We start from the raw sequence: 25,754 nt of genomic DNA, 5'->3' as shown, positions 1-25,754 counted from the left end.
GTTGTGGTTGGGCAGTGTACAGCCAAATATATCAACCATTATCCAGGCAATGTGTACCCTGGGAAGGTTCAGAGCAATCAGAATCACCAAAAATAAAAATTAAAAAAGCCAAAATGAGCCCCAAGAGTAAGATTTATCAAGTATAAAAATAAAAACAAACAGATCCGGGGGGAAAAAAACAAAATTTTAAAAAGGGGAAAGGTGAGAGGAGGGTGGTTATAATCCCTCAATGTGGGGTGAGTTCTTACTGGGTGTATTTTACCCAGTCCTTACTGGGTGGACTTTATCTTTGTTAGAGAATTCAACTTCCCAGAGATACAGGGAAATGAAAACTGGTGTGTATATAGGTCTCTCTCTCTCTCTCTATATATATATATATATATAGAGAGAGAGAGAGAGAGAATTGAATAGGGAAAGAAGGACTACATTGAAGCTTATATCTATGTATATTTAAGAAAAGAGGAAAAAAATATAGGTATGAAAAAGTTCAAATTAAAAAGTTACTATTGAATATGTTGTATTAAACATCTAGTTGAGGGGCGCCTGGGTGGCTCAGTGGGTTAAACATCTAGTTGAAATGATAAGTAGGTAAAAAAAAAATCATGAGAAAGAATTTAAAAAGAGAGAAATTGTATCTAAGCAATGTATAGGCTGTGAGGCACTACACCGTTTTCTCCCTCGTGTTGGGTTTTACGGTTTTATGGGGCCTCTGTGGTGGTTGTCCTCTTGTTCTTTCAGCTTGTCTTTTGGGGGCAGAGCCTGCTGCGTTGTTTTTCAGTCAGTGCTGCTTGGACGGAGTTGCCCTGTCCCCTATCGGGGATGGGCTCTATGGAAACGGGTTTTTCAGGCTTTTGTTCTCTGGCAACTTTTTGCACCTTTTCCGAGTACCAGAGCAAAGTAAACTGTCCGCACCCGATCTTCACCTCAGAGAGAAGCCACAGTCTGCTTCTCTCTGAATCCTCCAGAACACACAGACTCCACCTCTGCCAGCACAGTTGAATACCACAGCCTCCCATAGATGGTACACTCCCCAGGTGACACTCACACTCCCAGTGGTCAATGGAGGCCCCCAGTTGTTTCTGCACCCCTGTGCCACCAAAACTGCAAGCAGTACTGGTCTGGATGAGCCTAGCCCCAGCGCCTCAGTGCCTGCATTTCCTGGGACCATGGCCTCCAGTCCAAACCAGGTCCTCTCAGCGAGGTTGGTGGCAGAGGTGGCAGCCAGCCCCAGGGACCAGAGACTCAAGTCCACACTGAGCCCTATTAGGTGCAGGCAGGGGAACAGCTATGGCTGGTCCAGGGACCGTAGGCTTAGATCCTTGCTTACGGATGCCTGACAATTGTCTCTGAAGCCCCTTTGTTCTGTTTGAGTGCTGTTATCAGTCCCTGTCTTGCAGCCACTGGTCTCCAAGCTATTGCTGGTTCCCAAGCACAGGACACATTTGTGCTGGGGTATTACTTTCCAGTGGCTACCTTTGGTGGCTCCCTCCCTCTTCTGTTTATTTTCAGGTATCTGTCTTTGCAATCCCAACTCCATCCTGTATGATGATCCTCTGCCCCCAAAGAGAGCCAGATGTATATAATCTTATATCTCAGGCTGATTTCATGGGTTTTCAAAGTGGCTTTGTAGGTTTCTAGCTAAATTTAGGGGACCAGTTGAGATGGAGTCCCCCACTTCTCCCGAAGTAGGTATATCCTGACTTTACACTTCAATTCCTTGATTATTAGTGAAATTGAGCACTTTTATATGCTGATTTATCAGCTTCTCTCTCTTTAATAGATCCCTTCAAATCCTTTGCACATTTTCCTTTTGAATTGTCTTTTTCCTAACTTGTAAGAATACTTCATATGATGGGATATTCATACTTTGTCCAGTATATCCTATTTTCTCCCAGTCTTTCACTTTTAATTTTATTACATTTAGCCATTCAGAAATGTTTCTTTTAGTCATTTTTCCCCCTCCTTCATGGTTTCTAGGTTTTCTTTGGTTAGGCAGACCTTCCCATCCTAGAATTATATATGTGTTTTCTGTACTTCTACTGTGTTTAATATATATATACACACAAACACACATATGTAATCTAATTTATATGGTATAACATAGGCATATAACTTTTTTCTTTAGAATGAAGAAATACTGTTTGTTGAATAATCCTATTTCATTGAAATGCCCCTGTATTCTGTATTAAGTTCCCATATAAATGTGGCTGTATTATATTCATTTATTATGCTGGTACCCTAGCATTTTAATTACATTAGCTTTATGCTCTGGTGGGATAAATCTCTACTGAATGGTATGTTAAAATTTTTATAATTCTTGGATAGTATATTTTCCATATGAACTGTAGAATTGTGTTAATTTTTGTGTTTTACATTAGTTATATTTAGGATATTAAATTTTTGTCTAAGAGTTTGAAATGATTTTCCATTTAATCTGTTTTTGTTGTATGATCCCAGTAAATTACTTGGTTTTCTTTTCTTAGAACTTACATTTTTCTTACTAAATTTATTCCTAAGTATTATTTTAGGTTTTGAACATAACTGGAAATGTCATTGTGAAATTTTACAGTAGATTTTTAAAGTCTTTTTACAAGTATATTCTGTAGAATGTGGTAGAATGAAGTGTTTTAATGTTCTATTTAAGTAATAACTGCTAGAGTAGATTTCTTAAAAAATTAAAATAGGGTAAAAACATCATACATATATAATTTTTTTTTTGAATGAGAAGTTTACTATGAATGGCACACTAGTTTGAATTCTGGATAAACAGAATTTATGAATGACTAGTTTTTGTTTTTATTATTATTTTGTCCTAAGATTGCTACAACTATAAATATGAGACAAGGATACTATCCAACAGATGGATGTATCAAAGAAGATTCTTTTATGGAAAAACTGCAGCCTAAAAAGTATGTTTTATGTGTACTTATTTCAGTATTTGAAGTTCAGTGTATTTCTGAAAGGATGATTGTAGCATCACTGATAAAATATCATTTTTAGATAAGTGTTTCTAACCCATTGTTGATAGAGTATGCTTTATAATTTTTTAAAAATATAGTTGACATATTACATTATTTTCAGGTATACAACATAGTGATTCAGCTTCTCTATATGTTTTACTATGCTCACCACAAGTGTAGCTACCATCTGTCACCTACACTATTACAGTATCATTGATTACATTCCCTGTGTTGTACTTTTATTCCAGCGACTTTTTCATTCCATCTGGAAGCCTATATCTCCCATTATAGAGTGCTCTTTTATAATTTGTCTTAACTATTAGTGAAATGGAGACTCCAGCTCCTAAAAAAGCATTAGTTTGTCCTTATTTAGTGTGGGGTGGGGGAGAATGAAAGGAAAGCTGAGAATGTCATTCTAGCAAAAGTTATTGGTGCTTGCTGAGAGTTGTGGCTTTCAAAAGGTGTTAATTCTTAAGAGTATCATGAGCATGATATAGTAGAGGACTTTAGAAAGGTGGTTTGAGAGATGATTGATAAAAGGAAGAGTAATAATTTGGGGGTTCTTTTACTCATTTTCCTTTCTTCAATAGGATTTTGTATACATATATATTAATAAAGTTCTTTTTTTCAATTAGCGAAGCAGAAATTTTTTAAAAGCATAACCCCAGCTAGAGACCAACACCTATGTTATTTTTTATTGCACTTACTTATTTTTTTTTAAAGATTTTATTTATTTATTTGACAGACAGAGATCACAAGTAGGCAGAGAGGCAGGCAGAGAGAGGGGGGGAAGCAGGATCCCTGCTGAGCAGAGAGCCTGATGCAGGGCTCGATCCTAGGACCCTGAGACCATGACCTGAGCCGAAGGCAGAGGCTTAACCCACTGAGCCACCCCTACACTTACTTATTTATGTCTCTCTCTGCTAGTCTAAAGCCCCTGTAAGGGCATGGACCACATTTTTACTGCTTTCTACATTCCTGCTGCTAGATACAGTAAACATGTAATAAATGTTTGTTAGATGAAATGCCATGATGTTTTGACATTTTTATGGTTTTTCTGAAATCATGTTTCAGTACTAGATAAATTTATATTTAGGGTTGACTATGGGATGGGATGGATTACAGTGAAAAAATAGTAAAGTTTTACTTTATAACTTCATAAGAGTTAAGAGACTTCCAGTTAATTCATGGAGACCCTACTCAGAAGGCAATTATATTTTTGTATAATTTTGACTTTTTAGAGCATATTTAATATAGTAATAAATTACATGGGAAATAAAAGAAACACAGGAAACTTTCAAGGAACAACCTCATTTGAAACCTTTCAATTTTGTTAATGACACCAAGCATCAGTAAATCACCCCATTTCCTCATAACTTCTTCATTTTGCCTCCTGCAGACTGTAATTTTCACAATATCTTTCATATCCATCACTTATCTTTCATTTTTACTATCCTATTTAATTCTTACTCTTTTTGACTACCTCCTTAACACTTCCTTACTCTTCCCTGCTCCATGCTTCTTTATTGCCTACCTAAATAAAACCAAAAATTTTTAGACTACCATTCAGTGGCTTTTCACATTACTGATGCAGCTTCTCTGTCTGGACATACATGGGTGCTTAGATAGAAACCAAAATAGTTATAGTTATCTCTTTAGGTAGTAAGCCACTTAGTCTTGCAACTGGTTATTGACAGGACCAGTGGAGTTCAGCCTTACTGAATGCCCAAACCCTATATTTGTATTCCACTGGCCATTTCCTCCATGCATTCTGAATGAAATGATTAGAGTAAATCATTAGGAATCTTTATGGCTCCATGTGAGTCATGGGCCACAACAAATTTGAGTACATACGGCATTCCAGCAAATGACTTACTGGATGAGGTAGATTTTAAACAATGAGTGGTATGAATTGTGGGGACAAAGGTTTACCCTCTCCAAAGGAGGTGGCCCCTTTTTAGCTCTAGCTAGTTATCTTTTTTATTTTTTTAATTTTTTTTAAATTAAATTTATTTTCAGCATAACAGTATTCATTATTTTTTCACCACACCCAGTGCTCCATGCAATCCGTGCCCTCTATAATACCCACCACCTGGTACCCCAACCTCCCACCCCCCTGCCACTTCAAACCCCTCATATTATTTTTCAGAGTCCATAGTCTCTCATGATTCACCTCCCCTTCCAATTCCCCCAACTCCCTTCTCCCCTCTAACTCCCCATGTCCTCCATGCTATTTGTTATGCTCCACAAATAAGTGAAACCATATGATAATTGACTCTCTATACTTGACTTATTTCACTAGCTAGTTATTGCTGTGTGCTAAGACTAAACCAGTGTTGCCAATCTTCCTTTTTATTTCCTCAAGAGAAGATAGAGATCTGGACTTCTTTGTGAAATTTTCTAATTTTTTAAACCTATACAAGTTAAATCTGATTATATTCTTGTCTAAATATATATAATATCTAGTGTGGTTATAAAGTAAAATTTCACTTTCAGAAATAAATGAATCCATTTTAAAAAACTCAAATTTTTTCCAAATTACGTTTTTTTTTTTAATTCTCCATGTCAAGTATACTTACATTAGAAACTCCTATTCCCTAATTTCAGTAGAGTTTTATTTAAAATAGTTGTTTATGTGTTGAGGAATAAGTCTGTTTAAAAATAATGTATTTCCTTCCTGATTTATATTTTAATTTATATTTAATATTTTGAAACAGGGGGATGCCTGGGTGGCTCAGTGGGTTAAGCCCTGCCTTCTGCCTAGGTCATGGTCTCAGGGTCCTGGGACCGAGCCCCGCATCGGGCTCTCTGCTCAGCGGGGATCCTGCTTCCCCCTCTCTCTCTGCCTGCCTCTCTGCCTACTTGTGATCTCTCTCTCTGTGTGTCAAATAAATAAATAAAATCTTAAAAAAAATTTGAAACAGGAATTGAAAAATGTACTCCTAAGGGCTTATGCATTCACATGTTTTCAAGAACATGAATATTCACTTTTCAAAGTAATGAATGTTTAAAAATTAAAGTCTGTTTTTTTCCTCTATAAGGGTAATGGTTAAACATACTTTCTTCTATAAACTATTACAGGCTTATGATTAAGTTATTTAGCAAACATTTATCAAAAGCTTACTGTGTGTTAGCCAATATGGGAATATAAAGATAAAAAAAAGGCAAAAACTCAGAATGCCTGGATGGTTCAGTCATTTAAGCATCCACGTTTAGCTCAGGTCATGATCCCAGGGTCCTGGGATCGAGTTCCACACCAGGTTCTTTGCTCAGTGGGGAGTCTGCTTCTCCCTCTGCCTGCTGCTCTCCCTGCTTGTGTACTTAAGCTCTCTCTCTCTGACAAATAAATAAAACCTTAAAATAAGCAAAAACTGTAGCATGTTTAGATAAGAAATGAAACTAATTTTTTCTTTGCAAATTACCTAGTAAATTTATTACCTTTTTGCAAATTATCTAGACCCATAAGCATATTATATTAATAGCAGGCATTTGTGTATAAGTAATTGAGCTTAAAGACAGTTGAATGACTGTAAACTTCTCTACCAAAAAACATCAGCTAAGGAGAGGTAATTAGGAGATGAGGAGAGGTAAATTGCACAGTTTATACTATAGAATTTTATTATTATTTTTTTAGGGATTTGCTAAGAAGCTGAATTCTTGGTAAAATTTAGTTTTGTTTTTAAAGATAATATTTATTTGACAGAGAGAGAACACAATAAGAGAGGGAACACAAGGAGGGGTAGTGGGAGAGGAAGAAGCAGGCTTCCCACTGAGCAGGGAGCCCAGTGCGGGGTTTCATTCCAGGACCCTGAGTCGGGATCATGACCTGAGCCAAAGGCAGATGCTTAATGACTGAGCCACACAGATGCCCCTTAGTAAAATTAAGTTTTATATGGAAGCATATTTAGCCATGGTTTCCCTCTCTTTGGATGATGACTGAGACATCATGGCTGATGACAGTTCTCAATGACTGAGAACTCATTGTAATTGTTATTAAAAGTTGTCATGTGAATTATTTATGATAGTAACAATCAGAATAGAAGTTTAAAATGTGGTATTTAAAATAATGTACTTGACATTTTTCAGGATAAAGATTTGTTCTCAGGACTTTAAAAAGACTTCTGATCAGCTAACTATTGGTTTAGAACATTCAACACCCACACACAGGACTATTTTGAACTCCTCATCTCTAATAGCGGTATGAAAAAATGTTACTCATGAAGTAAGATTTGGCTTCCAAACATTTTTACTTTGTGTCTGGTAGTTTTACTCTTCTCTCCTCTCAAGGTTGCTATAATTACAGGGGTTTTTTTTAGAAGCATAAAGGTGAGGTAAACCTACATTTTTTACTTGAATCTCTTATTCTAAGTATACTTGAATAATTCTCATTTTTCCTGTTCCATTTTTCAAGCTGTTCTCCCTTTGACCAGTTCTATTAGTGTTCCTAATATTTAACCATATGTAACTTCTTCCCTTTGAACCTAGTTATTGAATCTAGATAAGATGAAACTTGTGTAAAGTACAGGTTTCTAAATTCTCAATGTAATTTTTCCAGTCATTTTAATGGCAGCCAAAAGGCCTTAGTTAATTCACTGTGTTGATGATGATGTTATTGTTGGAAGACTGAATTTCAACTTTTTCTATAACTTTAAATAATGTATTTAGTTTAAGATCAGAATAGAACAAATTCCAAAATGCTATTATTAAAGAGATCTTTAATGAACTAGGGAAAGGGAGAAATCACTTGATCTTGATATCTTTTAAGTTTTAACATAGCCAAATTATAATCTTCTTTAAGAACATTTTTAGTGCGTACATTAATTACCATGATACATTTTCCAAGATAGTTTTAAGTTGAAAAAAGATTACACAAAATATACCATTTTCTCAAAAAGTTATCTAAAAAAAAGTCTGAAATACTATAATCTCTAATCAAAAAGCTAGTAGTTTTTAAATTTCTGGATATAAGATTAAGTGTCATTTTTGTTACTTGGTTTCTCTCATGGTCTGTGTTACATTTGTATTCAAAATTGTAGCTTGGTATGTTTGCAACTAATATAATGTATATAAGCATCTATTTTTATATTTTTTATTTTATATTTGTATGTGGACCCTCTTCCCCTTCTTAGGAAACTAAAACTGCAGAAGAAATTGATGAAGCATTGAAGATAGCAGGCTATAGTTTTGAGCAATTAAGTGTTGCTGTAAAAGTAAGCATTTTAAATGATTACATTCTATAGTGAATTAAGGCATATTCTCTTTAAATGTATATATTTTGGTGTATATTACTGAAGTTAGAGCTTAGCACTAAGTTACTGAGCATGATAATCCAGTAACAGAAGAACATACAAAAGAATAGAAAACTTCCATGGCCTGCTAGGATTGGTCTTGTGGCATTGTTATGTTGGTGGACTGAAATTGGAGCACTATTAAGGAACCATGATTTTTTTTTTTTTTGCTGAATTTTGAGCTGAATTTTGTCTCAGAAGTATTACAGACCATCTTTCCAACATTGCTCATTAGTTGGCTGTATACCCTTACACAAAGAATCTTATTTTCTTTCCTCCTTTACCCCATCTCCCCCCAAAAGAGACTCACTTGGTGACAAAGAACAAGCTCCTAAGCACCCAGCAACAACAAATTTGCAACAAAGAATATAGCTGAGGGAGGCCTGGGTGGCTCAGTCATTAAACATCTGCCTTCGGCTCAGGTCATGATCTCGGGGTCCTGGGATCGAGCCCCGCATTGGGTCCCCTGCTCAGTGGGGAGTCTGCTTCTCTCTCTCCCTCCTCCCCTGCTTGTGTTTCCTTTCTCACTGTCTTTGTCAAATAAATAAACAAAATCTTTAAAAAAAATAATATATATATATATATATATATATATATATATATATATCTGATACAGGAGTTAAGACTTCAGCATGAGTACGTGGGGTGGCAAAATTGAACCTGTGACAGTCTGCTCTCTAACCACCCCCCCAGGTTTGTGTCCTCTAAATGCAAAATATATTCACCTATCTAGTCTTAGATCCATCCCAACGTAGTCTTAAATCTATTCTAGCATCAAGTCCAAAATCTCACCTAAATATCTTCTAAATCAGGTATGGCTGAGACTCAGGATATGATTCATTTGGGGGTAAAATTCCTCTCCAACCATGATCCTGTGAAACTAGATAATTAATCTGCTTCTAAAATATTTTGGTTGGACAGGTATAGTATACACAGACATTCCTGTTTTAAAAGGGGGAAAATGGAAGGAAAAAAAAAGGATCAGAGATCTCAAGTAACAATTCTTTGTTCAAAAAAGGCAAACATGTGGAATATTTAACATTTTACTTCAAGTATGTTTAGTATTATGTATTGAGTTTTTTTCATTTAAGGAATCCTACCAGAGAGAAATTCAGCTATCCAGAATGACTCTTCCTATAATGATAAAAAGGATTAAGAAGTTTAGAAAACTTAGTGGATTTTCTAAGTCTTTTTACCAGTTTATCAGTGCACAGTGCCAACAAAGATGTGATCTTGCTGACAAGTACAAGAATTTAAAGTCGAACCTTGTAACTTATTCCATTTTTATCACCTAATCTTGTCTTGTATGGCTACTTTGAAAAGTTCAAAAAGTACCTTTTAATTTTAAAATTATTTGAACAGTACAATTTCTATAAAATAAAAATACCAAATTAGATCTTTGTATTATGTTCTTCCCAGATGCTGGAACAGATACACAATCAAACAAAAGAGGAAACAGTCAGTCTTATAGAGGTCCTAGAGAAACAGTTTGATCAACTTTTTACTTCTCTTGATTCCAGGTAATAAGTTAAAAATACAGACTCAGTGAAACTGAAGTTTTTAACATGAACTTGTCACTTTGGTTCTTTGTATAGATTGAAGTACTGAGTAACTTTTAAGCAAGTTTGGAAGGTTTGGGTGATCCCTACAGACTGATGTCTACAGCTTGAAAATGAGGAAAAATTAGTACATTTTAAAAAATGTTTGGCCATTTACCATCTGGTCCTATAGCTAACTTTTAAATAAATAAGCCTCTTTCTTAAAGAAGCACAGAAAATTACTTTCAAATCTGCAAGAATTTCACTTGGAAAATGCAGTGCTTTTTCTCACACATCCCTCCATTTTCTCATACGTTTATTTGCATCAAAGCAAGTAATACTCTAATACTTTCTGACATTCATTTCTTTTTTTTCTGACATTCATTTCTAAACAAATACCACATAGTTGCATATCTATTACTTTAAAAATTCTTTGATATATATCATCTTTAATAATTTTTAATCTCATTTTTCATTTCAAGAAATAAGAACATAAAAGTTTTGATGTGACAAAAAAAAAGTATCTTTAATAATGGTGCCTGTCCATTTGACCCTTAGTTCTTTTTCTTTTTCTTTTTAATCCCATTAAGATGCAAAGGACATAGGCTCAATATACTGTCAATGAATTGGTTGATATTCTTCCCTATTGAAGCTATCTCACATATGGTCTTTAATTGTAACATTTAAGTTATAAGTCATGTGCATGTATTTTAAACATTCTTATGGTGGTAAAATGTACATTAAAAGATTACCTTTTTAATCATTTTTAAGTGTGGTATATGATAATTTTATGTTTAATTTTTTGAGGCAACATCAGAGTTTTCTAGTGTAGCTATACATTTTACTTGCAGTTTCTCATATTCTCACCAACAATGTTTTCTGGAGTTTTGTAGTAATCATATCCTGATGGGTATGAAATAGTATCTTGTGATTTTGATTTGCATTTTATGTTGAGTATTTTTTCATATGCTTATTTATTGCTTATTTACCTATCCTCTTTGAAGAAAAGCCCTTCAAGTCCTTTCTTTTGGGTTGGAATATTTGTTGCGGGGTTGGAGTTCTACATACACTAGGGATACAGTCCTTTATCAGATATGTCATTTTCAGATATTTTCTCCCATTCTGTGGGTTCCTTTTTCACTCTTTTTTTTTAATTTTTTATTTTTTATAAACATATATTTTTATCCCCAGGGGTACAGGTCTGTGAATCACCAGGTTTACACACTTCACAGCACTCACCAAAGCACATGCCCTCCCAATGTCCATAATCCCACCCCCTTCTCCCAACCACCCTCCCCCCAGCAACCCGCAGTTTGTTTTGTGAGATTAAGAGTCACTTATGGTTTGTCTCCCTCCCAATTCCATCTTGTTTCATTGATTCTTCTTCTACCCACTTAAGCCCCCATGTTGCATCACCACTTACTCATATCAGGGAGATCATATGATAGTTGTCTTTCTCTGCTTGACTTATTTCGCTAAGCATGATACGCTCTAGTTCCATCCATGTTGTCGCAAATGGCAAGATTTCATTTCTTTTGATGGCTGCATAGTATTCCATTGTGTATATATACCACATCTTCTTGATCCATTCATCTGTTGATGGACATCTAGGTTCTTTCCATAGTTTGGCTATTGTGGACATTGCTGCTATAAACATTCGGGTGCACGTGCCCCTTTGGATCACTATGTTTGTATCTTTAGGGTAAATACCCAGTAGTGCAATTGCTGGGTCATAGGGCAGTTCTATTTTCAACATTTTGAGGAACCTCCACGATGTTTTCCAGAGTGGTTGCACCAGCTTGCATTCCCACCAACAGTGTAGGAGGGTTCCCCTTTCTCCGCATCCTCGCCAGCATCTGTCATTTCCTGACTTGTTGATTTTAGCCATTCTGACTGGTGTGAGGTGATATCTCATGGTGGTTTTGATTTGTATTTCCCTGATGCCGAGTGATATGGAGCACTTTTTCATGTATCTGTTGGCCATCTGGATGTCTTCTTTGTAGAAATGTCTGTTCATGTCCTCTGCCCATTTCTTGATTGGAGTATTTGTTCTTTGGGTGTTGAGTTTGCTAAGTTATTTATAGATTCTGGACACTAGTCCTTTATCTGATATGTCATTTGCAAATATCTTCTCCCATTCTGTCAGTTGTCTTTTGATTTTGTTAACTGTTTCCTTTGCTGTGCAAAAGCTTTTGATCTTGATAAAATCCCAATAGTTCATTTTTGCCCTTTCTTCCCTTGCCTTTGGCAATGTTCCTAGGAAGATGTTGCTGCTGCTGAGGTCGAAAAGGTTGCTGCCTGTGTTCTCCTCAAGGATTTTGATGGATGCCTTTCGCACATTGAGGTCCTTCATCCATTTTGAGTCTATTTTCGTGTGTGGTGTAAGGAAATGGTCCAATTTCATTTTTCTGCATGTGGCTGTCCAATTTTCCCAACACCATTTATTGAAGAGGCTGTCTTTTTTCCATTGGACATTCTTTCCTGCTTTGTTGAAGATTAGTTGACGATAGAGTTGAGGGTCTATTTCTGGGCTCTCTATTCTGTTCCATTGATCTATGTGTCTGTTTTTGTGCCAGTACCATGCTGTCTTGATGATGACAGCTTTGTAATAGAGCTTGAAGTCCGGAATTGTGATACCACCAACTTTAGCTTTCTTTTTCAATATCCCTTTGGCTATTCAAGGTCTTTTCTGGTTCCATATAAATTTTAGAATTATTTGTTCCATTTCTTTGAAAAAGATGGATGGTACTTTGATAGGAATTGCATTAAATGTGTAGATTGCTTTAGGTAGCATAGACATTTTCACAATATTTAATCTTCCAATCCATAAGCATGGAACATTTTTCCATTTCTTTGTGTCTTCCTCAATTTCTTTCATGAGTACTTTATAGTTTTCTGAGTATAGATTCTGTGCCTCATTGGTTAGGTTTATTCCTAGGTATCTTATGGTTTTGGGTGCAATTGTAAATGGGATTGACTCCTTAATTTCTCTTTCTTCTGTCTTGCTGTTGGTGTACAGAAATGCAACTGATTTCTGTGCATTGATTTTATATCCTGACACTTTACTGAATTCCTGTACAAGTTCTAGCAGTTTTGGAGTGGAGTCTTTTGGGTTTTCCACATATAGTATCATATCATCTGCGAAGAGTGATAATTTGACTTCTTCTTAGCCGATTTGGATGCCTTTAATTTCCTTTTGTTGTCTGATTGCTGAGGCTAGGACCTCTAGTACTATGTTGAATAGCAGTGGTGATAATGGACATCCCTGCCGTGTTCCTGACCTTAGTGGAAAAGCTTTCAGTTTTTCTCCATTGAGAATGATATTTGCGGTGGGTTTTTCATAGATGGCTTTGATGATATTGAGGTATGTGCCCTCTATCCCTACACTTTGAAGAGTTTTGATCAGGAAGGGATGCTGTACTTTGTCAAATGCTTTTTCAGCATCTATTGAGAGTATCATATGGTTCTTGTTCTTTCTTTTATTGATGTGTTGTATCACATTGACTGATTTGCGGATGTTGAACCAACCTTGCAGCCCTGGAATAAATCCCACTTGGTCGTGGTGAATAATCCTTTTAATGTACTGTTGAATCCTATTGGCTAGTATTTTGGTGAGAATTTTTTGCATCTGTGTTCATCAAGGATATTGGTCTATAGCTCTCTTTTTGATGGGATCCTTGTCTGGTTTTGGGATCAAGGTGATGCTGGCCTCATAAAATGAGTTTGGAAGTTTTCCTTCCATTTCTATTTTTTGGAACAGTTTCAGGAGAATAGGAATTAGTTCTTCTTTAAATGTTTGGTAGAATTCCCCCGGGAAGCCATCTGGCCCTGGGCTTTTGTTTGTTTGGAGATTTTTAATGACTGTTTCAATCTCCTTACTGGTTATGGGTCTGTTCAGACTTTCTATTTCTTCCTGGTTCAGTTGTGGTAGTTTGTATGTTTCTAGGAATGCATCCATTTCTTCCAGATTGTCAAATTTGTCGGCGTAGAGTTGCTCATAGTATGTTCTTATACTAGTTTGTATTTCTTTGGTGTTAGTTGTGATCTCTCCTCTTTCATTCATGATTTTATTTATTTGGGTCCTTTCTCTTTTCTTTTTGATAAGTCGGGCCAGGGGTTTATCAATTTTATTAATTCTTTCAAAGAATCAGCTCCTAGTTTCGTTGATTTGTTCTATTGTTTTTTTGGTTTCTATTTCATTGATTTCTGCTCTGATCTTTATTATTTCTCTTCTCCTGCTGGGTTTAGAGTTTCTTTCTTGTTCTTTTTCCAGCTCCTTTAGGTGTAGGGTTAGGTTGTGTACCTGAGACCTTTCTTGTTTCTTGAGAAAGGCTTGTACCGCTATATATTTTCCTCTCAGGACTGCCTTTGTTGTGTCCCACAGATTTTGAACCGTTGTATTTTCATTATCATTTGTTTCCATGATTTTTTTCAATTCTTCTTTAATTTCCCGGTTGACCTATTTATTCTTCAGAAGGATGCTGTTTAGTCTGCATTTATTTGGGTCTTTCCAAACTTCCTCTTGTGGTTGAGTCCTAGCTTTAGAGCATTGTGGTCTGAAAATATGCAGGGAATGATCCCAATCTTTTGATACCGGTTGAGTCCTGATTTAGGACCGAGGATGTGATCTATTCTGGAGAATGTTCCATGTGCATTAGAGAAGAATGTGTATTCTGTTGCTTTGGGATGAAATGTTCTGAATATATCTGTGATGTCCATCTGGTCCAGTGTGTCGTTTAAGGCCTTTATTTCCTTGCTGATCTTTTGCTTGGATGATCTGTCCATTTCAGTGAGGGGAGTGTTAAAGTCCCCTACTATTATTGTATTATTGTTGATGTGTTTCTTTGATTTTGTTATTAATTGGTTTATATAGTTGGTTGCTCCCACATTGGGGGCATAGATATTCAAAATTGTTAGATCTTCTTGTTGGACAGACTCTTTGAGTATGATATAGTGTCCTTCCTCATCTCTTATTATAGTCTTTGGCTTAAAATCTAATTGATCTGATATAAGGATTGCCACTCCTGCTTTCTTCTGATGTCCATTAGCATGGTAAATTCTTTTCCACCCCCTCTCTTTAAATCTGGAGGTGTCTTTGGGCTTAAAATGAGTTTCTTGGAGGCAACATATAGATGGGTTTTGTTTTTTATCCATTCTGATACCCTGTGTCTTTTGATTGGGGCATTTAGCCCATTAACATTCAGGGTAACTATTGAGAGATATGAATTTAGTGTCATTGTATTGCCTGTAAGGTGACTGTTACTGTATATGGTCTCTGTTCCTTTCTGATCTACCACTTGTAGGCTCTCTCTTTGCTTAGAGGACCCCTTTCAATATTTCCTGTAGAGCTGGTTTGGTGTTTGCAAATTCTTTCAGTTTTTGTTTGTCCTGGAAGCTTTTAATCTCTCCTTCTATTTTCAATGATAGCCTAGTTGGATATAGTATTCTTGGCTGCATGTTTTTCTCGCTTAGTGCTCTGAAAAATATCATGCCAGCTCTTTCTGGCCTGCCAGGTCTCTGTGGATAAGTCAGCTGCCAATCTAATATTTTTACCATTGCATGTTACAGACTTCTTTTCCCGGGCTGCTTTCAGGATTTTCTCTTTGTCACTGAGACTTGTAAATTTTACTATTAGGTGACGGGGTGTGGGCCTATTCCTATTGATTTTGAGGGGCGTTCTCTGAACCTCCTGAATTTTGATGATCGTTCCCTTTGCCATATTGGGGAAATTCTCCCAAATAATTCTCTCCAGTATACCTTCTGCTCCCCTCTCTCTTTCTTCTTCTTCTGGAATCCCAATTATTCTAATGTTGTTTCGTCTTATGGTGTCACTTATCTCTCGAATTCTCCCCTCGTGGTCCAGTAGCTGTTTGTCCCTCTTTTGCTCAGCTTCTTTATTCTCTGTCATTTGGTCTTCTATATCACTAATTCTTTCTTCTGCCTCATTTATCCTAGCAGTGAGAGCCTCCATTTTTGATTGCACCTCATTAATAGCTTTTTTGATTTCAACTTCGTTAGATTTTAGTTCTTTTATTTCTCCATAAAGGGCTTTTATATCTCCCGAGAGGTTTTCTCTAATATCTTCCATGCCTTTTTCGAGCCCGGCTAGAACCTTGAGATTGTCATTCTGAACTCTAGATCTGACTTATTACCAATGTCTGTATTGATTAGGTCCCTAGCCTTCGGTACTGCCTCTTGTTCTTTTTTTTTGTGGTGAATTTTTCCATCTTGTCATTTTGTCCAGATAAGAGTTATGAAGGAGCAAGTAAAATACTAAAAGGGTGGCAACAACCCCAGGAAAATATGCTTTAACCAAATCAGAAGAGATCCCAAATCGTGAGGCGGGAGAAAGGGGATAAAAAGAGGTTCAAAAAGGAAGAACGAAAAAAAAAAGAAAGAAAAGAGGAATTAAAAAAAAAGAAAATGAATAAAGAAAAATATAAAAAGAAAAAATATCTATATTAGATAAGCTAGTTAAAAAACGTTAAAAAAGAAAAGGGTAAAAGTTAAAAAGAAAATTTACCAGAAGGCAAGGAAAAAAAAAAAGAAAAAGAAAATAATTAAATTAACTGCAAGACTAAAAAAAATCACAGGGAGAAAGCCATGAGTTCCGTGCTTTGCTTTCTCCTCCTCTGGAATTCTGCTGCTCTCCTTGGTATTGAAACCGCACTCCTTGGTAGGTGAACTTGGTCTTGGCTGGATTTCTTGTTGATCCTCTGGGGGAGGGGCCTGGTGTAGTGATTCTCAAGTGTCTTTGCCCCAGGCGGAATTGCACCGCCCTTACCAGGGGCTGGGCTGAGTAATCCGCTCCGGTTTGCTTTCAGGAGCTTTTGTTCCCTGAGCGCTTTCCGTAGAGTTCCGGAGGATGGGAATACAAATGGCGGCCTCCTGGTCTCTGGCCCGGAGGAGCCGAGAGCCCAGGGCCCCACTCCTCAGTGCGCCCTCAGAAAACAGCGCCCAGTTACTCCCGTCTGCCTGACCTCCGGCTGCGCTCTGAGCTCACCGAGCCTGTGGCTGGTTCAAGGTAACACCAAGCTGTGAGCTTACTGTCGGCTCTGTCTCTGTAGCCGGTTTTCACATTCCAATACCCGCAAGCTCTGCAACACCTAGATACCCCCAATCCTTCTGTGACCCTGCGGGACCTGAGGCCACGCTGACCCCGCGTGGGCTTCACCCCGGTTTAGCCTCTGGAGCGATGTCCCTCAGTGGAACAGACTTTTAAAAGTCCTGATTTTGTGCTCCGTTGCTCTGCCGCTGGCCGGGAGCCGGCCCCTCCCCCCGGGGTCTATCTGCCCGTTGCTTTGGATTCACTTCTCCGCCATCCTACCTTTCAGAACATGGTTGTTTTTCTCTTCCAGAATTGCTGTTCTTCTTCTCTTCGATCTGCCGATGGATTTGCAGGTGTTTGCAATCTTTAGATAAGCTATGTAGCTGATCTCCTGCTAGCTGAAGTAGTCTCAGCCTGCTACTTCTCCGCCATCTTGACTCCTCCCCACCCTTTACACTCTTTTTTTTTTTTTAAAGATTTTATTTATTTATTTGACAGAGAGACATCACAAGTAGGCAGAGAGGCAGGCAGAGAGAGAGAGAGGAGGAAGCAGGCTCCCTGCTGAGCAGAGAGCCCGATGCGGGACTCGATCCCAGGACCCTGAGATCATGACCTGAGCCAAAGGCAGCGGCTTAACCCACTGAGCCACCCAGGCGCCCCTTTACACTCTTTTGATAGCATTCTTTGACCCACAAAAGTTACTGATAGTCTGTTTATTTTTGTTGGTGTTGTTGACTGTGCTTTTGTATCATAGCCAAGAAATCATGCTGAATCTAGCCTTATAACGCTTTTCCCCTGTGTTTTCTTCTAAGAGTTCTACAGTTTTAGCTCTTACATTTAGATCTTTGATTCATTTAGAGTTAATTTTTATATATGGTATAAGAGAAAGGTCCAGTTTCATTCTTTTCCATGTGAATGTCCACTTTTCTCTGCACCATTCATTGAAAAGATGGTCTTTTTCTCCATTGAATGGTCTGGGCATGCATGTTAATACTGTTAACCATAATACTGTTAACCATGCAAAGGTTTATATCTGAGATGTCTTATTTTATTCCACCGGTCTATCTGTCCTTATGTGAGTAGCATCCTTTTTTTTAAATTTTTTATTTTTTATAAACATATATTTTTATCCCCAGGGGTACAGGTTTACACACTTCACAGCAACTTTCGATTATAGCTAGCTTTGTAGCAACTTTGGAAATCAGGTTGTTTGAGCCCTCCAACTTTGTTCTTTTTCAAGTTTGTTTTGGCCGTTTGGGGTCCCCTGAGATTTCATATGACTTTGAGAATGGGTTTTTCTATTCTGCCTGAAACATCACTGAAATTTTAATAGAGATTGCATTGAATTGTAGATTGTTTTGGGTAGCATTGTCAACAATATTAGGTCTTCCAGTCCATGAATGTGGGATGTCTTTCCTCTTATTTGTGTCTTCTTTCATTTCTTTCAGCAGTCTGGTATGGTGCATAAACATACAAGTCTATTCCCTCCTTGTTTAAGTTTATCCCTAAGTATATTCTTTTGTATTCTATTTTAAAAGAATTATTTTCTTAATTTCCTTTTTAGACTGTCAGAATATAGAAATGTATGGGGGTTTTGTGTATTGATTTTGTTCCTACATTTTTTCTGAATTCATTTATTAGCCCTGCAAGTATTTTTTGGCTTACTTAGGGTTTTGTACATATAAGATCATGTTATCTGCAAAAATGGATAATATTACTTCTTTTCAATTTGGATGTCTTTTACTTACTTTTTTTTGCCTAATTACTCAAGCTAGAACTTAATAATGATTTGTTAAATAGTGGCAAAAGCGTACATCCTGATCTCGTTTCCAATTTTAGTGAAGAAATAACAGCTTTTCCTCTGCTTGTTTAGCTGTGGGTTTTCATATATGACCTTTATGTTGATGTGGTTTCCCTAAATTCCTAGTACATTGAGGGTTTTTATAATGAAAGGGTGCTAAAATATGTCAGATCCTTTTTCTACATTGATTGAAGGGATCATATATGGAATTTTTACTACTTCTTTCTGTGGTATATAACATTAATTGATTTTCATGTGTCAAATCATCCTTATATTCTAGGAATAAATCCTACTAGGTCATGATGCAGTATCCTTTTAATATGCTGCTGAATTTGATTTGTGCTAATACTTTGTTGAGGATTTTACACTGATTGATGCTCATAAGAGATAGTTGTCTGGAGTGTTCTTGTAGTGTCTTCATATGGCTTTGATAATGTTTACCTCATAGAATGAGTTAGGGATTGTTCCTACCTGTTCGATTTTTTTGGAAGGGTTTCAGGAATATTGGTGTTAATTCATCATTAAATTTTTGGTAGAATTCACAAGTGAAGCCATCTGGCCCAGGGATTTTCTTTTTGGAAGGTTTTTGATTGCTGATTCAATTTCCTTATTTGTTATTGATCTGTTCAGAGTTTCTATTTCTCCCTTAGTCAGTATTATAGTGTGTTTTAGGAATTTGTCCATTTCATCTAGATTATCCAATTTCTAGGCATGCAGTTGTCTTTAGTACTTTCTTGTAATCCTTTTGACTCATAAAATTGGTCATCATGTTCCCACTTCCTTTTTGATTTTACTAAGTTGATTCTTTTTTTCTTCGTGTAAAGAGTTGTCAATTTCAATTGAAAAGAACCAACCTTTCTAGAAATCAACCACAAGAAAAAAATTGAAAAGACTCCAAATACATAGAGGTTAGAAATATGTTACTAAACAAATCGAAGAGGAAATAAAACAATTTAGGGAAACAAATGAAAATTAAACACAGTGGTCTAAAATATTTGGGATATAGCAAAAATAGTACTAACAGGGAAGAATATAACAATTCAAGCCTACCTCAAGAAGCAAGAAAAATCTTAGGGTGCCTGGCTGGCTCAGTCACTGAAGCATGTGACTCTTGAACTTGGAGTTCTAAGTTTGATCCTCACATTGGGTATAGAGATTACATAAAAATTAAATCTTAAAAAAAAATGAACTTAGGGGCACATGGGTGCCTCAGTCGGTTAAGCATCTGCCTTTGGTTCAGGTCATGATCCCAGGGTCCTGGGATCAAGCCCCCCATCAGGCTCCCTGCTCAGCGAAGAGCCTGCTTCTCTCTCTCCCTCTGCTGTTTCCCCTGTTCATGTGCGCGCGCGCTCTCTCTCTCTCTCTCTCTCCCTCTCAAATAAATAAATAAAATCTTTAAAAAATGAATTTAGAATTGACAAAAATCCCAAACAACCTAACCTTACAGTTAAAGGACCTGGAAAAATAACAAATGAAGCCTAAAGACAGCAGAAAGAAGGAAATAATAAAGATTAGAGCAGAAATAAATGATATAGGAACTTAAAAAAACAATTGTACATCATTGAAAACAGGAAATGGTTCTTTCAAAGACCCAACTTTTGCTTTCATTAATTTTTTTTCTCCTTTTTTTTAAATTTTCTAGTTCCTTTATCACCACTCTAATCTTTATTAGTCCTTCCTTGCACTAGAGTTTGGTTTAGTTTTTCTTTTTCTAGTTCCTAGAGCATAAAGTTAGATTGTTGGTTTGCCATTTCTTTTTTAATGTGTTTACAAATGTGAATTTCCATTTAACACTGCTATCACTATCTTGTTAATTTTGGCCATTCTAAGGTGTAAGGTGGTATCTCAGTGTGGTTTTGATTTGAATCTCCCTGGTGGCTAATGATGATGAACATTTTTTCATGTGTCTGTTAGCCATTTGTATGTCTTCTTTGGAGAAGTATCTGTTCATATCTTCTACCCATTTTTTGACATGATTATCTGTTTTTTGAGTGTTGAGTTTGAGGAGTTCTTTATAGATCTTGGATATTAGCCCTTTGTTGTAGATCTTGGATATTAGCCCTTTGTCTGTAGTGTCATTTGCAATATCTTCTTCCATTGAGTGGGTTGCCACTTTGTTTTGTTGACTGTTTCCTTTGCTGTGCAGAAGCTTTTGATCTTGATGAAGTTGCAGAAGTTCATTTTTGCTTTTGTTTCCTTTGCCTTTGGAGACATGTCTTGAAAGAAGTTGTTGTAGCTGAAGATGAAGAGATTACTGCCCATGTTCTCTAGGATTTTGACAGATTCCTGCCTCACGTTGAGGTCTTTTATCCATTTTGAGTTTGTTTATGGTGTAAGACAATGGTCAAACTTCATTCTTCTATACATAAGCTGTCCAATTTTCCCAGCACCATTTATTGAAGAGACTGTCTTTTTTCCACTATATATTTTTTCCTGCTTTGTCAAAGATTAGTTAACCAAAGAGTTGTGGGTCCGCATCTGGGCTCTCTACTCTCTCCCACTGGTCTGTGTGTCTGTTTTTGTGCCAGTATCATGCTGTATTGGTGATTACAGCTTTGTAGTAAAGCTTGAAATCAGGCAACATGATGCCCCCAGTTTTGTTTCTCTTTTTCAATGTTTCCTTAACAATTTGGGGTCTCTTCTGGTTCAATACAAATTTTAGGATTGTTTGTTCCAGCATTTTGAAAAATGCTAGTGGAATTTTGATCCAGATGGTGTTGAAAGTATAGATTGCTGCAGGCAGTATAGATATTTTAACAATGTTTATTCTTCCGATCCATGAGCATGGAATTCTTTTCCATCTTTTTCTGTCTTCTTCAGTTTCTTTCGTGAGTGTTTGTAGTTCCTTGAGTACAGGTCCTTTACCTCTTTTATTCCCAGGATCTTATGGTTCTTGGTGCTATAGTAAATGGAATCAATTCTCTAATTTCTCTTTCTACAGTTACTTTGCTAGTGTATAAGAAAGCAACCAGTTTCTGTTACACTGATTTTGTGACCTGCCACATTACTGAATTGCTGTATGAGTTCTAGTAGTTTGGGGGTGTCATCTGCGAAGAGGGTGAGTTTGACTTCTTCTTTGCCAATTTGAATACTTCTTAATTTCTTTTTGTTGTCTGATTGCTGTTGCTAGGACTTCTTGTACTATGTTGAACAACAGTGGCAAGAGTGAGCATCCTTGTCTTGTTCCTGATCTCAAAGGCTATCAGCTTTTCCCCATTGAGAATGATATTCGCTGTGGGTTTCTCATAGATAAATTATGAAGCTAAGGAATGTTCCCTCTATCCCTATACTTTGAAATGTTTTAATTAGGAATGGATCCTGGATTTTGTCAAATGCTTTTTCTGCATCAGTTAAGAGGACCATGTGGTTCTTGTCTCTTCTCTTATTGATGTGTTCTATCACATTGATTGATTTGAAAAATGTTGAACCACTCCTCCAACCCAGGGATGAATCCCACCTGGTCATGGTGGATAATCTTTTTAATGTACTATTAGATCCTATTAGCTAGGACCTTGTTAAGAATCTTGCCATCCATATTCATCAGGGATATTGGTATGAAATTCTCTTTTTTGATGGGGTCTTTGCCTGGTTTGGGGATCAGGGTAATGCTGGCTTCATAGAAAGAGTCTGGGAGTTTTCCTTTTGTTCTATTTTTTGAAATAGCTTCAGGCGAATAGGTATTATTTCTTCTTTGAATGTTTGGTAGAATTCCCCAAAAAATCCATCAGGTCCTGGGCTCTTGTTTTGGGGGAGTTTTTTTTATTTTTTAAGATTTTATTTTTGTATTTGACAGAGATCACAAGTAGGCAGAGGCAGGCAGAGAGAGAGGAAGGGAAGCAGGCTCCCTGCCGAGCAGAGAGCTGGATGCGGGGCTCAATCCCAGGACCCTGGGATCATGACCTGAGCTGAAGGCAGAGGCTTTAATCCACTGAGCCACCCAAGCACCCCCTCGGAGATTTTTGATCACTGTTTCAAACTTGTTACTAGGTATTATTCTATTCAGGTTGTCAATTTCTTCCTGATTCAGTCTTGGAAGTTTATAGGTTTCTAGGAATGCATCCATTTCTTCTAGGTTGCTTAACTTATTGGCATATAACTGTGGACAGTAATATCTGTTGATTGTTTCTATTTCCTTGGTGTTAGTCATGATCTCTCCCCTTTCTTCCATAATTTTATTAATTTTGGGTCCTCTCTTTTCTTTTGGGTTAGTTTGGCCAGTGGATTATTGATCTTATTGATCCTTTCAAAGAACCAACTTGTAGTTTCATTGATGTGTTCTGCTGTATCTCAGACACTTCTCCAGAGAAGACGTATAAATGGCTAACAGACATGTGAAAAAATGTTCGTCATCATTAGCCACCAGGGATATTCAAATCAAAACCACATTGAGCTACCACCTTACACCAGTTAGAATGGCCAAAATTAACAAGACAGTAAACAAGTGTTGGAGAGGATGTGGAGAAAGGGGAACACTTTTACACTGTTAGTGGGCATGCAAGTTGGTGCAGCCACTTTGGAAAACAGTGTGGAGGTTCCTTAAGAAATTAAAAATAGAGCTACCCTATGACTCTGCAATTGCACTGTTGGGTATTTACCCCAAAGATACAGATGTAGTGAAAAGAAGGGCCATCTGTATCCCAATATTCATAGTAGCAATGGCCACAGTCACCAAACTGTGGAAAGAGCCAAGATGTCCTTCAGCAGACAAATGGATAAAGAAGATATGGTTCATATATACAATGGAATATTATGCCTCCATCAGAAAGGATGAATACCCAACTTTTGTAACAACATGAACAGGACTGGAGGAGATTATGCTGAGTGAATTAAGTCAAGAAGAGAGAATCAGTTATCATATGGTTTCACTTACTTGTGGAGCATAAGAAATAACACGGAGGACATTGGGAGAAGGAGAGGAGAAGGGTATTGGGAGAAATCAGAGGTGGGGACAAACCATGGGGGAATCTGTGGCAGGATATAAAATTAATGCACAGAAGTCAGTTGCATTTCTACATACTAACAAGGAGACAGAAGAAAGAGAAATCAAGGAATTGATCCTATTTACAGTTGGACTAAAAACCATAAAATACCTAGGAATAAACTCAACCAAGAGATAAAGGATCTGTACTCTAAAAACTTCAGAACACTGGTTGCTGGAGAGGAAGGGGGTAGGGGGGCTGGGGGGGCTGGGTGATAGATATTGGGTAAGTTACATGCTATGGTGAGTGCTGTGAATTGTGTAAGACTGATGATTCACAGACCTGTACCACTGAAACAAATAATAATACATGTTAATTAAAAAAAAATTAAAACTACAGAACACTTGTGGAAAAAATTGAGAAAGACACAAAGAAGTGAAAAAACATTCTAAGCTCATGAATGGGAAGAACAAATATTGTTGAAATATCTATGCTACCCAGAGAAATCTACACATTCAATGCAATCCCTATCAAACTACTGTCAACATTTTTTATAGAGCTGAAACAAATAATTCTAAAATTTGTACAGTACCAGAAAAGACCCCAAAGAGCCAATGGAATGCTGAAAAAGAAAACTAAAATTGGAGGCATTACAATTCCAGACTTCAAGCTGTATTACAAAGCTGTAATCAAGACGTATGGTACTGGCACAAAAACAGGCACGTGAATCAGTGGATCAAAATAAAGAACCCAGAAATGGACCCTCGACTCTGTGGTCAACTAGTTTTCAACAAAACAGGAAAGAATATCCAATGGAAAATGGACTCTTTTTTTGTTTGTTTGTTTAAGATTTTATTTATTTGAGAGAGAAAGAGAGACAATGAGAGAGAGAGCATGAGAGGAGAGAGGACAGTGGGAGAAACAGACTCTCTGGCAATCAGAGAGCCTCATGTGGGACTCAAACCCAGACTCCAGATCATGACCTGAGCAGAAGGCAGCTGCTTAACCAACTGAGCCACCCAGGAGCCCCGAAAGTGGACTGTCTCTTAAATTGTGTTGGAAATACTGGACAGCCACATGGAGAAGAACGTAACTTGACTATTCTCTTACATCATATACAAAGATAAACTCAAAATGGATGTAAGATGTAAATGTGAGACAAGAATCCATCAGAATCTTAGAAGAGAACATAAGCAGCAACCTCTTCAACCTCAGCTGCAGCAACTTCTTACTAAACACATCTCCAAAGGAAAGAGAAAAGCAAGAATGAACTACTGGACTTCATCAAGATAAAAAGCTTTTACACAGCAAAGGAAACAGTCGACAAAACTAAAAAGTAACCTATGAAATGACAGACGATATTTGCAAATGTTTTAGCAGATAAAGGGCTAGTATCCCAAATCTACAAAGAACTTACCAAATTCAACAGCCTAGAAACAAAAAATCCAGTCAAGAAATGGGAAGACAGGAGTAGGCCTTTCTCCAAAAAAGACACAAATGGCCAAAAGACACATCAAAAAATTTCAGCATCCCTCATCATCAGGGAAATAAAAATCAAACCACAATGAGATACCACCTTGCACCAGTGAGAATGGCTAATATTAACAAGTCAGCAAACAACATGTTGGCAAGGATGTGGAAAAAGGGGAACCCTCGAGCTACTCTGTGACCCAGCAATTGCACTACTAGGTATTTATCCAAAGGATATAAAAATGATGATTCAAGAAGCACATGCATGCCAATGTTTACAGCAGCAATGTCTACAATAGCCAAAGTGTGGAAAGAACCCAGATGTGCATTTTTTTTATTGTGTAAATGTTTCCTTTATTAAAATTGTTAATTTTCATATAAACTAGATCTTTTCTGAAATATATAGTTTTCTTCCACTGTATTATTTTTCAATCTTTGCCCCATTTCCATATTGCTTAAATTATTGTATGAGCTGAATACCTACAAAGACAAGCAACTTCTTCTTAAATACTTTTCTGAATATTCATGTCAATGTTTAACAAAATTCCTTCCACAAACCCCTCATCTGTGGAAATGCTGCTGGGGTTTGAGCTGGCCTACAATTTTTATATGACATACATATATGAGACACACACACATATATATATATATATATGTGTGTGTGTGTGTGTGTGTCTCATATAAGTTTGCATTATATATATATATGTCTCATATAAGTTTATATATATAT

The 25,754-nt window shown here is 36.9% G+C and overlaps 1 protein-coding gene across 1 annotated transcript in view; it reads left to right on the top strand.

The window, feature by feature from the left end:
• The window catches only part of RNF17 (ring finger protein 17), a 166,854-nt gene that overhangs the window by 12,044 nt on the left and 129,056 nt on the right, over positions 1 to 25,754 (top strand). The window contains exons 3-6 of the mRNA XM_032314687.1: positions 2,818 to 2,909; positions 7,047 to 7,158; positions 8,090 to 8,170; positions 9,668 to 9,768. Of these exons, the coding sequence (XP_032170578.1) occupies positions 2,818 to 2,909; positions 7,047 to 7,158; positions 8,090 to 8,170; positions 9,668 to 9,768 (386 nt within the window). The remainder of the gene's footprint in view (positions 1 to 2,817; positions 2,910 to 7,046; positions 7,159 to 8,089; positions 8,171 to 9,667; positions 9,769 to 25,754) is intronic.

This window comes from Mustela erminea, chromosome 15 (genome assembly GCF_009829155.1).
Source record: "Mustela erminea isolate mMusErm1 chromosome 15, mMusErm1.Pri, whole genome shotgun sequence".
NCBI classification, from domain to species: domain Eukaryota; kingdom Metazoa; phylum Chordata; class Mammalia; order Carnivora; family Mustelidae; genus Mustela; species Mustela erminea.
The sequence above is the reverse complement of the archived record's forward strand: the minus strand, read 5'-3'. Positions and strand labels throughout refer to the sequence as shown.